General features: G+C 38.8%; 1 protein-coding gene across 17 annotated transcripts in view; it reads left to right on the top strand.

The window, feature by feature from the left end:
* BNC2 (basonuclin zinc finger protein 2) overlaps window positions 1-11,857 on the top strand; it is a 416,579-nt gene extending 404,722 nt beyond the window's left edge. For 8 of the 17 annotated variants that reach the window (XM_014735487.3, XM_014735486.3, XM_014735485.3 and 5 more), the window contains one exon: window positions 8,616-11,857. In XM_014735487.3, the coding sequence (XP_014590973.2) occupies window positions 8,616-8,632 (17 nt within the window). In that variant the 3' untranslated portion in view covers window positions 8,633-11,857. Of the gene's footprint in view, window positions 1-6,995; window positions 7,030-8,615 lie in introns of all 17 variants that reach the window. The other 9 variants (XM_023627391.2, XM_070248221.1, XM_070248225.1 and 6 more) reach the window with 3 other exon arrangements.
* Window positions 11,858-13,669: the final 1,812 nt, after the last annotated feature.

Raw genomic sequence — 13,669 nt, 5'->3', positions numbered from 1 at the left:
AAGTGGAGAGCAAGAGAGAGAGCACTTTTGTTCTATTTTTTACTTGAAATTATTTCATTCAGCAGTCTGTCTTTTTTATTACCAGGACTTGACATTAGCACTCCAAGCTATATTAGCATCCATTTCAGCAGTTCAGTAATGGTATTAAAAAAACACTTAACTTCAACGGTGAATGGTTGTATGACAGTACCATAAAAAATCCACATTAAAAAAAAAAACTTATGTATTTGTCCCAGCAAATTATTTTTCACTTGTTTAACCGCTTCAAAACTCTGTTCTCGTGATGGGTATTCACGAGGACATTCTTGCTCTCCGGAGCAGCCAGCAGTGGTGCTCCGTGGATAGGGAACTGGGGAACGAGGAGAGGGAGGTCCAGTGGGGAGAGGGTAGGTAAAGATGGCTGTTGACCCTGTAGTTACATTACCTTCCATTCATCAGCAGAGATGGAATTGGCAACCTCAGAGCACCCAAGGTGAAATTCTTGGATCCTCACGCATGGCTGGGATTTGATTTTGAACCCAACACTCTCCAAACTTGGGAGCAAAGCCTAACTACTTTGGCACTGCAGTGTGCTCATAAATGACTACATTAGGTTCTAAATTTTGATTAAACATTGAGTAATTAATCAATGGTAGACATGAAGCAGTTGGCAAGGTCCAGAGCTGCAAAATGTTTAAGACATAAAACATTACGAAGTAATTAGAATACGCTCCTTCAAGAGAAGGATTGCCTTCAATAAAGAGGTAAATGATAGCATCATGTTTATTGTGGACGTAGGCAGCCAGAGCAATATGATAAACTGCTGGAGATACACATATCAGTAATCATCCACATTATTAGTGCCATTAATCATAATTCCAAAAATATGACAGCAGCAGCCAACTTTTTGACCGATTTTGCTTCTGCCTGTTGGCCATTATAACTTCACTAATAGACTGCAGAGCTCCTGTGCGTGGCAGTTTGCATTGAGAATGGAAGGTTAATTATATTTGAGCTGCTGATTTCTTCTCTCCTTGGAAAAGGCTTAGCACTTTGACAGTCCCAGGAGCTCACTGTTGTTAAACCAGTAAAAGTACTTTATTGAAATTTTCTTTGTTGGTCAGGAACGAGGAGATGTTTCCAATGAGATATAAGCGCCAGGCTGGGATAGCCGCTAATGTTTCTTGCTCCAAAGTGATCCTTGGGCAGCAAGATGAATTCAGTGGTTTCTTTAGATCATTTTGCGCTCTCATTTCTCTTCTGCAGACAGGTAAAAATTTCAGCACTATATGGGGATATACCAGGAAATCCCACAAGATTAGTGGTAGTCTCAATAGGTAGATGTGGAACTAAGAAGTTGGGGGAAGTGGTTAGTAATGCTGGAAGAAATCAGCATTCTTTAATACAAAATTCTGCTCTTTTGGCTGTGCTTGTGTGAATAAAAAGTTAAAAAGATTTCACAAAATCATCTGAATATTTCTAAAAGTCAAAATGTTAAGTAGCATTGCTGGTTGGTTAACTGAGGTCTTCGTGTTTCTGCGGGTAGTTTTGACATCATTTAACCAAAGATATAAATTAGATTTTCTGTATTCTTTTTGTTTGTGTATCTTAAGTAGCTTCCTTTTCAATATGGAGTTCTAGGTAAGGCCATAGCTGAATAATAAAATACTGTCTACAAAATTCTGTCCCCTCCCTTGGGGAATTCATACATCCCTAGTGTTACCTTTTGAAAAGATCATAAATTGACCATTTTAATGATATAAAACATGATTGAATATTTAGTCTTAGGAAGTATGGCCTTTGGAGAAAGAGCTCAGAAAGAAATTGATGTTCCATGTCGTACACATTTGAAAAGAAAGCTTACTTTTAAAATGGCAGGAAAATGTGAATATCAAGAGGAAAAATGCATTTTTATTATTTTGGAAATACGTCTTCTAAACTCTTTAAAGTCAGACTATAAAACAAGAGATGGAAGGCTTGAGGGTTAGTTCATCCAGGATAAATAGAAAACTCAAAATTATAGCTCAGATTTATTTAATTCCTTAGGAGATGCCAGGGTTTGTGGCTTTGCGTTTTCTTACCTAACAATAGTAGTAAACTGAGCACCATATGAGCTGCCTGATTGAGAAAATTTGCAAATGCTGTGAAAACATAATCCTCTTCACAGTGTAATACTCGTCTCACATTACCGTGCAACAGGTACCTACTGAATAATCAGCACCCTCCACAAGCCCTGATGTGTCAGATACAACTCCAAAGGAAAATGGTTAGGGAACATTGGAACTGTTGGCTATCAATTCTGCACTTAACCTGAGCATCCAGCACACACACTTTGCATCTACCAATCTGCCTTCCCAAATGCCATTACTACATTAACATTTTTTATGCATTCCCCAGCAATGACAAATTGTTTTCTAACTGTAGCGCCAGATTTAGTATGCGAAAGACACGTTTGCCTCTGCCAACAAACCAATAATTCTCACTAACATCTTCAGAGTTACAACATTTATAAAGTTGCAAAGTGGAGTAAACAAACCATCTGTTTGGCTTTTCCATATATGTCATGCTTTCTTATTAGCATATTACGATTCATTTAGTAAACAAATTTGGTGATTTCGTTCACGTCAAAGTTAGGTCGGAAGCTTGAAGATGATTAACATTCCTGGGACAGGCACATTAATACATTGCTTCCTCGGCAAAGTTAAATGGCTTCTCGGGAGAGTTGGCCCTTGTTGACAAGATGAGACTGTCAATTTTGTTTGCCTGCCACATTAGGGGCCGTAAGGGGATGGCAGGCTCTGAGAGAGGGGAGTCATGTAGGCAGCATAATTCACTGTGAATTGAGAAAAGTCTAATTCTGATAAATGGTCGACCCCAATACATCCTACCTGTTATTACAACAGACGTGCCGTATCTGTGCAGTAAATTAGCTAAACCCCTGAAGAGTTTGGTAGGAGCTTATCTTCAAGTGAATAATTTGAATGTAGAGGAAACTGTCTGCGTGACCAGTATGGATGATTTGTTTTATATTGAAAGGGATTGAAGTGACTGAATTTCATACTTTTAATTTGCAAGAATTTGCTTAGCTTTTATTTCTTGCATTTAATATGTACTTCTTTACTTTTTACTTTTTTGAGCATTGTTCACTAGTATTTTACATTGAATTTTTTTCCCGAGCTAGGGATGGTTTTCAGATCTTCTGGAGAGAATCTTTAAATAAGAGCCTATAGAACAGCTACTAGTTTTGCAGTAATGTACTATTCTATCAAAAATGTCATTTAATTCACAGGGCTGTAAGCATCCGGTAGGGTGCTTTACCATTATTAATAAATGGTAAGATGAAAATCTTGAGTTAAGGTCAACAGATAGTGTCACAGCAATCCAGGTAAAGGAATTAATGAGGGGCAGAGGTTTGAATTTTTCATTTCTATAGATTTGGATAGCAGATTACATTTCTTTTCAGGAGTATTGTTGACTCAATATCCCACAATACACTCGACTTGGCATCTAGATTTTCCCAGATTGGATATAAATTTCTCTCTCTATCCCTTTATACATATACATACACACACACACTCCCCATATCTTTATGGTATCTGCTATGTATACATCACTGTGATCATTTTGGACAATATAATTTGATGAGCACGAAAGAGAGAGATTGTGTGTGTGTGTGTGTTTGTGGAGTGGCAGAAGTGAACAGAAAAATAAAGGCAAAAACTAATCAAAAATGAAGCCTCAAGTCCATTTCACTTGAGGCATTGTAATTAATTATCAAGTGTTTTGTTTCAATTCACTAAGTTTAGAAGGGCTCAAAACTGATTTAGAATTAAGAGTTAGGTATTGGACGACTCATGTAACCCATAGCTTGATCCACTCTTCAGTTTTGATGCCGCGTTCTCATTTTCTAATTTGGTCGTGAGACTTTTTCTTTTTTTAAAAAAAAAAGTTCCTTCCCTGTATCTCATAGTCAGAGTGCAAACCTCAAAACACTTTTCCTTTTCAATGTTTTTAATTTTAATTTTTATGGTTAAACATTGCACTAAGTCAAACTGGGCATTTGAACAAGTTTGGAAAGGGAGGTATGAGAAAAGAGAAGCCCAAGACAGGACTGACTTTGTCTCTGTAAAGGGCACTTGGATTTATTTGACTGTGTTTGATGAATTTGGTGTCTGCTGTGGTTGCATGGTAAAATTTTCTTTCTTTGTTTTTTAGCTGAGATATAATTGACATAAGTAAAGTTTTTGTTAAAGAAACAGAAAAAGACCGGTAGCTGACTTTAGTCCAGTTAGCTGACACTCAGCATTTCAAAGAATAAGTTTGGTTTTATGACCTGTCCTATATAACATAGGCTTCGTTTCTTTTTGCTTTTAGGGGCAATCTTAGTCTTAGAGGCTTTTGGTAAACTCACAGTATGGAAGGGGTAGGAAAGGGTGCAGAGGGTCAGAGGAAACCTTTGTAATTCCACTCATAGCCCAGGTTATAGGAGCATGTTATGCCCCCGTGACGGGGCATTTCCTTGCACCACACCTAGGGTATTAACAGGGTCGGAATTACCCTCTGCTGTATTAATCACTATCCTTTCTTAAATATTCCTTTACATGTTTCCAATCTTGGCATCATTGTTTTCCCTTCTATAGTGTATTTTGGGAAAAGCTTCTTTAAGACTCATGCATATTATTGATTGAAGGCAAATAAATGTACTTTTAATTATCTCCTATGTGCAAAGTATTCTACTTGATCTGCAGGAGACTTGAGATTGAATAAGATTTAGTAGTTTGTGTTCTTGAAAGTGACCACCTTGGGACTAAATGTTGGCCCGCTCCCTTAATGAGTATAGTAGTCCTCATTAAGACCAGACCCCTGTTAAGATCAGATCCTTCCCCTTCTTCTTAGGAACTCATCTCTCTCCATCCCAGTCATTTTTTTTCCACAAGAGGAATTTTCCTCCTCATCTCAGTATTGCCTACCTAGTCAAAGCAAGTAAAAACAGCCTTCACACTGCTTATGTTCTTGTAAAAAAGAGTAAGTTCTATACAGTCTAGATTTTTGTTAAAGATTATCTTTCCGTCTTTTCTGGAGATAAATATTCACAACACTAAGTCTGTTTTCTAGAAAAACCATCTCCATCTCTGGAGAACTCAAAACTGATTCCTGCATGGACTCCTTCTTCCACTTATTCCATACAGCTGCGTACTGCTTCCTCTACTAGGGGTCCTCCTCCTGTTTCCAGCACTTTCTGGTCTTCCTCTCATTTTAGGATCCTTTTCTCTGTACATCTGATAGTCAGTAGGTGCAAGTTCTTTCTGTGTCGCTTCCATCTTCCTTTCTTTTTACCTCTTTAGTTCTGCTGATCCAAATAAACTTGTAAATTGCTGTTAACCCTAGGTCTTTGTATCTCCTCACGAGGACAGTATTTTATGACAGTAAATGGTTTGGATTGACTGATTCCAGAGTCCAACAATAGGTCTTTGTTAAAATCAAGCGCTGCTTTTTATCCATTCTGTGAAGGCTGAAGCTAACCTCTCGAGGGACAGGATCAGCACTCTAAAGAATTTCGGTCTTTCTTCTTTCCCTCCCTCTCTTGGTTTTCCCCTTTCTACCCCAGTAATACTGTGAGTTTGTTAGAAAATCTCCAAGCCCACTGTCATGAGAATGAACTAGCAGATTTTCCACAGCACATTCTTCCCATCCCCACTTCAAGTGTTTTGCATATGGCATTTGGGAGGATTATTAAACAAAAATGAAATAGATTAAGAAATGAACATAAAAGAATCAATTCTCTTGAACTGTGGTTGCGTAATGGAAATCGACTACCATGAATGAAGCCATGTACTGAACTTATGAACAGCAGAGCTAATGCACTGCCATGAGTTCATCTTTATTATTGCATTACACCTGAATCAATTGATAAAGTAGCTTTTTTTTTAAAGCAAGGGATGGCACTTAATTGAATAAAAGTCAATGTAATTATATTAGCAGAGGCCAACAGTACTGCTGACAGCGGAAAAGGGACACTGTTGAACAGAGTGCCAGAGCTGGCCTTCACATTTCTGCACATCGTTTGGTTGACAGATATTGAGGGCTGGTACATCATCTAATTAGATTACAGATTTCTGTTGCTGTAAGTGAGAAATGAAGAGAAACATCTCTTCCTGGTAACATATCGGTGGAGATGTGTAATTTCACAAGTCATCTTAGGAAAGATGTGTCCATCTGGGTGATCAGTGTGTCCTTTCGTCAATGTTAATTTATTCTTCCTTATTCAGTGTGTCTCGATGTGACTGCTGTGTGTCTGGCTGCTGTTTTCTCAGCAGTGAATCTAGGAAGTGGTAACTGCAGATGTGTGAGAAGCAGCACAGAGTTCTAGATTACAGCTATCGCAAAATGTGTGCTTGTGAAATTAAGAAAGGGGGAGGGTGTTAAAAGTAAACAGAAGGTTAGGATTTTGTGAGCTGCTTGTGGATGGCAGACTGCTTTATCAATGGAGTAATAGTACATAGTGTAACATTCTGTTTCCACATTCTCGTAATAACTCGGGTAGTGTCATACCCACATGTCAGGGTAAAGACTTCACAGTAGGCATTTCCTGCACTCTGCTTAGCAACCTGCACTTGGAGTCATCTGCCATCTGACACCAAGGAAATAGGGAGCCGACTGTGTTAGAGCAGGGACCGTGGGGACAACTTCTGTTTATCATTCCCATATCCGCACACTGCATGCATCCGTGTAGAACTCATTTATGGATGATGATGATGCTGTGAATTTGGTTTATCTTAATATGATTTATGATTTTTGGATTATGCAGCTGATCTGAAAATCATCAAGACAGCATATGAGATGATCGCTTATGACAGAAAATGATTTTGTGATCAGAACATTTTAAATCCCTATTTTATTGTTTGTTTTTTTAAAACCAGATGTCTAGAATGTGAATTTGTTTTCTCTCTCTCTCTCTTTCTCTCTCTTTTTCTCTCTCTGTCTCTCATTCTTGCTTTCTTTTGTGATCGATTTAGCAAAAGATTAGAAAGCTGATCTTATTATCACAAGGTAAGCTCAGCCTTCCTAAGCGCAGTGTGCAGAGGGCCGCTGCCCCACTGCCCCTTCCAACCGGAGTGCTATATATTGTCTTGTGTGGAAAGGTGGAGAAGTCTTTCCCACCTTTCTTGTCTCTGAGGCACATACCTCTCAACCATCTCTAAGAAATATTAGCCATGCCTGTCACCCAATGGAATGACTCATTTTGGTCTTCCATACTTTTTAATTATGATCAGGAGGTCTGTTGAACTTCATACTGGCCATTCTAGGTCATTTCTGTTATCACAATTACTTCTCCAAGATGTAGAGCTTCTGCCATTATCAAGAAGCTGTTATGTATCTGTATATTTCTGTATTGGTTTATTTTTTGGAAGGGTAGCCTTCAATTTAGGTGCTTGTCAAACCTGTGAGCCTTTGCAGGTGGAGAGAGGTATATGCCCAAGGGCACTTTAAAAGTAAATGGGGGATGTAAATACAAAGGCAATGTTTTCAGAGAGATAACAACCTATCAGGCTTTGTAAATCATGACATCCCTATGGATGCTCTGGGACAAATCCTGTCTTTTTTTATACAAGCAAAGCACTCAGTGAGTAGAGTAAAAGTTTTGCTTGTCTAAGAAGTACGGATTGTAGTTGTTAAAATAGAGGGACCGTATGTTATTATTGTGCTTGATTTTTTTTGTATTTATTGTGTGGTTTTTTTGTTTTGTTTTGTTTTGGGATGGGGTGTTTTTTTTTGTCCCTTTGAGCTTTTTGTTGTTTAGTGTGATTTTTTTTAAGGGTGGGTAGGTTTTTATTTAAAAAGCCAATTTCTGTTTTTCAGCTTTTGTTTTAAAGAATTAAATTTGGAAAGTTGAATTACTTGATGAAAACATTTTCAACTCTAAAATGCAGCAGCTTCTGAAAATAAGTGTATTTTACTATTAGATTTAGCTGAGATCCCAAATCAGTCTGAGAAAAGGGATTTGTGTTAAAGATAGTCTGTAACGCTATTTCAAATTGCTAATCTACTAAGATAATTTTTTTTTCTACTGAAAACTTAAGTGTAGGAAGGTGAGGGGGGACATTTCATTATTTTTTGAAGTTAAATCTAAATTATTGAGACCATTTACTTAAAAAAAAAATGGATCCTTTTTACACCTCAAAGTGTGTGTTGTAGGAAAAAAGGGGGGTTTTGATTTTGTTTTTAGGTAAATTCAAATTATTCAGTTTAGACAAGCAGTTTCCATTCTTTTATCCTATTTAATCAATATTCTGAAATCTCTGCTATGAGATTCTCTGCAGCTGATGCTGCTATATAGTAGAACTAACAGAACAGTCATTGAGAAAAGGGTCATGGGTTTGCATCCATCCTGCCATTGAAGAATTTTACTCTCTTCTAAAAATTACCTTAATGAAAAGCTCCCCTTCCTGCACTCCCCACTACTTTTTCCCAAATCCGGAGGATGGAGGGGAATGTTTGCTTTTATAACGGTGTAATTAGCAGTGAATGTGCTTATTTGATGCCTAGTGAAAGCCGAATCAATTTTAAAATGCTCTCCTTTTTCTCACCCCTCCCCACTCCCTCACACCTCCCCCCCTTCCCTCTTGTTTTCCTAGACACAGTGCCAACATAAATCTGCATCGTAAACTGTTGACCAAAGAACTCGATGACATGGGCCTGGACTCATCGCAGCCCTCCCTTAGCAAGGACCTCCGGGATGAATTTTTGATGAAGATCTATGGTGCCCAGCACCCCTTGGGGCTCGATGTCCGGGAAGACGCCTCCTCTCCCGCAGGGACTGAAGACTCCCACCTGAACGGGTATGGGAGGGGCATGGCAGAGGACTACATGGTCCTTGACCTGAGCACCACCTCCAGCCTCCAGTCCAGCAGCAGCATCCATTCCTCCAGAGAATCCGACGCAGGCAGCGACGAGGGGATTCTTCTCGATGACATTGATGGGGCGAGTGACAGTGGGGAGTCGGCACACAAGGCTGAGGCCCCTGCCCTCCCTGGCAGCTTAGGGGCTGAAGTTTCAGGATCTCTGATGTTCAACAGCTTGTCCGGGAGCAATGGTGGGATCATGTGCAACATTTGCCACAAAATGTACAGCAACAAGGGGACGCTGAGAGTGCACTACAAAACTGTGCATTTGCGAGAAATGCACAAGTGCAAAGTCCCCGGTTGCAATATGATGTTTTCCTCTGTGCGAAGCCGAAATCGGCACAGTCAGAACCCTAATCTCCACAAAAACATTCCCTTCACTTCAGTAGATTAGTCTCAGAGCGGACACTACAAATGCCAGCCCTCACCACATGGCCAACATCTTTGAACTGCCATAGTCAGTGTGCGCTTGTGTACTTGGGGGGGGAGGGTGTGCATGTGTGTGTGTGTATACACGTGTATGCCTCTGTGTCTACATATATATACACACACATACATTTTCTTTAGATATAAACACTAGGTGCTTTTGAAATTTTCTTTCTTTTTCCTTTATAGTTTTGGTTAAAGGGTGGGATCTTTAATTTGGGGGCGAAAACAAAGTATCCTTTAAACACACGTACACACACACATAAAATGTGCAAGTAGCCCAAATTTTGACAGGATAATAATTCTTGGTCCTCTCCAAAGAGACAATTTGTTGTACCCACGACTGTTGCCTGCAAAAAAATAAAAGGGAAAAAAAAAGAAAAAAGAAACAAAAAAGGAACTTGTTATAGTTGTCTTCTGTGAACTTTAAGGTTTTGAGAGAATCTTCAGTTAAAGCATGGCAGACTCATCTGTAAATATTTCGCCTTGAGGGGTCAATGATGTAAAGCAATTGTACTGATGGTTGTTTAACTCTTTGTTTAATTTTTACAGTTACATCCAGCTGTTAGATATGCAGGAAAAAAATAGTTTGCTGGCTAGCTCTATTCATTTATGTTAGCATTAATGCGCATTTTTTTTTTTTTAAAACATGGTCTTGTTTTTACTACCTGCTAGATATAGTGATAAAGCGGTGCTGGCATGCTTTACAGCACAGATCTGATTTTTTAAAATGTCCTGTACTAGTACATAAATCCAGTCATGCACTTTTTTTCATACACTACAAGGGGATGTGTAATATCCACGCTTCTTTTTTATCCTTAAACTGTTGCCATACTTCAAGTAAGTGTCTTTTTAAAAAAAATTCACTTGTATAAAAACGGTCTGGTCAGTATGGGGCACAAATGCCAAACAAAAGTATTAGTGTTAACACAAAACTGCCAACTTTGCACAAGTTTCCAGAAAAGAAAATACAATTAGTCACTCAACATAACCACAGGCCAATTTGTTGGCCACCAGAAAACCGCTTTAACAAAAAAAAATACTTGGTGATTCTTTCAAGTGCCGAATGTTATTAGAATCAACATTGCATCCTTCTTGCTTATATGCTAAGTTACATAAAAGGAAAACAAAATTATGTGGTGTGAAACAGCCAAGGCATTTATTCTTTAGAGGCAGGATAATATTTCAGGATACAAAAGCCCAAATTACTCACTATGGAACAAAGCTGAATACAGTAAAAGAGTTGAACACTCGTTTCCAAGGACCTAACCCTTATCCTTTAAAAAGAAAGGAAAAGCCTGCGCTGGGTTGGTCTGTTGTATGGCTGTCTAATTTGTTGCAAGTTCTGCAGTGGTACTACGAGTCAGGCCCGTGTGACAGACAAAATCAAAAGGCGTGTCACTGCAGCCGGACTCGGCAGCTTTGAACACACGTGCTGAACCTGAATTGAGCAACACTCCTTTCTGCACAGCGAGAAGAAGGGGTTTTAAAGTAGGGTCTCTCGCTGCTCAGCGTCTTGTGTTTCCCACACGATTTGTCAGAGAGAAATGAAAGCGAGCCTGAAACCAAGCAATTGAGAGTGAGAAAGAGGGGGAGACGATGCTCCAAACCTTTTTTGTTTTGTTTTGTTTTGTTTCCGATGTTTACACATGTTGCCTGCGCTGGTTAACCACATCGGCAGCCTCAGCTACCACAGCGTGCTGACTGAATGATGGTATTCACTCAAGTTCAGTCTGCAGCCAAGACCATTAGTGTGTGCATTGCAGACCTGTTGTGTTGTCTTTTTTTTCTTTTTTTTTTAGGTGGGGGGTGGGGGAGGGGGAGAGAAACCAGGAATATTTTGTCAAACAGTACACAATAACTTAAAAAGAATGTATTTCTTTTCTGCATTTAATGGCCTCAAACATTTCTCACATCGATCTAAAAGTTAGAAATACTCCCTTTGTTTTAACCTTTCACGTCATTTCCATTTTTCGTATGTTTTGTAATTTTTTTTTCTATGTTCACATCAGCATTCACTTCCGTTAAATTTGCCAAAGGAAACTGTTAATGTGTTTCTGTTGTTATTATTATTTCTGTAGGATTTATTGTACCTCACAGTATTTATTGTTTCCAAAAATAAGCATCATTAGTTGAGGATTCAGTATTTTTATTTGTGAAAATTCCCGAAACAATAGATTCCTAAAGATAAGCTAGACACGTCTAGGAGCTTTATCTTTTCATCTCCTTCAGAGGATGCTCTGAGGTGCATTTGAGTCCTCATTTGTTTTACAGTGAGGAAAGACCAAAAGTATTTGCAGTACAAAAGAAAACATAGCAAACACTATGTCTGTTAAATGACAAATGTTTACGGTAAAAAAGCTGAGGAATTAGTGATAACCATTTTTGTTTTCTTGTACTTTTGAATTCCCCAAAGTCTTAATTGCTTTATTTTGGTGTTGTGTTAAATTGAATAGACAGAGATGTTTTCCTTTGTTTTATACCATATAAGACTCTGTACAGTATGTTTGTGAAAGATGGAACTAGAATAATGAAAGTTTGTTTGCAAACACTTTGGTCCTCTTAGCCTTCTCTGTGTTGCGCTGCTGCCCTATAACAAGATGATTCGATTCAAAAAGGGTGGAAAAAATACTTTTAGTATCCCGGCAAAAGATGATGGAAATACTAGCTTTCAGAGTGTGTGTAGACTGAATTATACCTAGTTTTATAAAAATAACACGTTTGTATTTCAGCCGTTTGTAAAAGTTACACTCTTAGTTGAGATATTAGAACTCATCCTGTACAAAATCAATGTTTAGTCTGTTTAATTTAATGTCAACTAAAAGGTCAAAGAGCCCTAGTGAGTGAATTACATAGCTGTCAGCAGGTCACACCAGCAAATGAACAGGCTTAGAGCAAATGTTTGTGACTTGCCACAAACCAGGCTAATGTGGAGAGCCAGTTAGAACAAGTCCAGAGGTGAAGTAATGAGATTCTCGAAGGAGAATTTCCCTGGCTCGGAAACACGAATGTGTTCACCTGCATTTTGTCAGAGAAACAGCAGTGAGTCCTGGACAGCTTGCCTTTTTAAGTATCTCCCCTCTTTGCTACCACTTCTCTGCCTCAAGTGCCCAATTGTTATGGTGGCCTTCCAAATGGGTGAAGGACATTTTCCAATATAAAGCCTATTTGCTTAAAAGGGCAGGGGGAATGAATGGAAGTGGTACATAAAGTGTAAAATCATGAATGTACAATGCTTCTAGTCCCAAAGTGGTGCTTGGTCTTGGGTCTGTGCCTGAGTGCAGGCTTTGACTTAACTCTGAGTCTAGTTAGGATGGTGATGGCAAGGCTTCCTTGCAAATGGGCAGAATAAAGAGATCTGCTTTTTAGTCATTGAGCCCTTCACTTTGCCCATTCCTATCATTTAGTTTTTCATGGGTGTCTCCTATTGATTGTGAAAAAGTTTCTCTAGTTGCATCCACTCTATGCTGGCCAAAAATTAATTGTGATGCAGATTTTTATCCAGGCAGCTTTTTCCCATTTGATAGATTTTAACCAGAGTTTTGTCACAGGTACAAAATTAGGCAATATTATTAATGTGCGTGTTCACTAGCTGGTGTTGAAATGTACTGTTTTGATCATTTTAAACGGTGTTTTTGTAAATATCAGAAAAGCTTAGTCCACTTTAAGGAATATCTGCATGCTGTGGAGGGGGACGAAAAAGAGCAAGAGAAAGGATAGATAATAAGCAATTTGGTTTTGAAAATGTGATAAAAAGCTTGACATTCTTTGTTCTGCTATTAATTCTATTGAAATAAGTCAACCTAACCTATACGCATTTCAGATCTTAGTCCGGCCATGCAGTTCAGCCTAATGCCTTTTAAAGGTGTTTAAATGTTTTCCTCCTCAACCTGATATCTTTTTTTAAAAAAGTTTTCAGCACAATAGTTCCACTGTCCTTGTAGTATGATTCTTTTGGTCATGAATTTTCAGGCCCTTCCAGTAAAAGGAGAAAGGCACATAGCTGGTTAACAGCGTCGATTAGTGTATACATGAAAATAAAAGCTTTGAATAGATCAAGAATGGGCTGTTCCAGAGGCGTTGTCCTCATTTTACTCGGGGAAACGATGCTCTAGGTTCCCGCTAAATAAAACGTGACCTGGTCCCCTTCCTCAGTATACACCTCGATGTGTGCCAAGCAAACGAGAATGGGGGCCCTTGGCAATTAAAGATGCCAGTAACCAGATTGAGATGGACGTGCTGCCAACTGCTAACAGTTGACCTGAGCAGTTCTGACTTGTGCTTGGTCTGTTAGTGTTGGGTTAGACTGACAAGCAGAGTAAATAAAATTCAGCTGTCATAAGACATACTACATCTGCTAT

The sequence above is a fragment of the Equus caballus genome, chromosome 23 (assembly GCF_041296265.1).
Source record: "Equus caballus isolate H_3958 breed thoroughbred chromosome 23, TB-T2T, whole genome shotgun sequence".
Lineage (NCBI taxonomy): Eukaryota > Metazoa > Chordata > Mammalia > Perissodactyla > Equidae > Equus > Equus caballus.
This window is presented reverse-complemented; position numbering and strand designations above follow the sequence as displayed.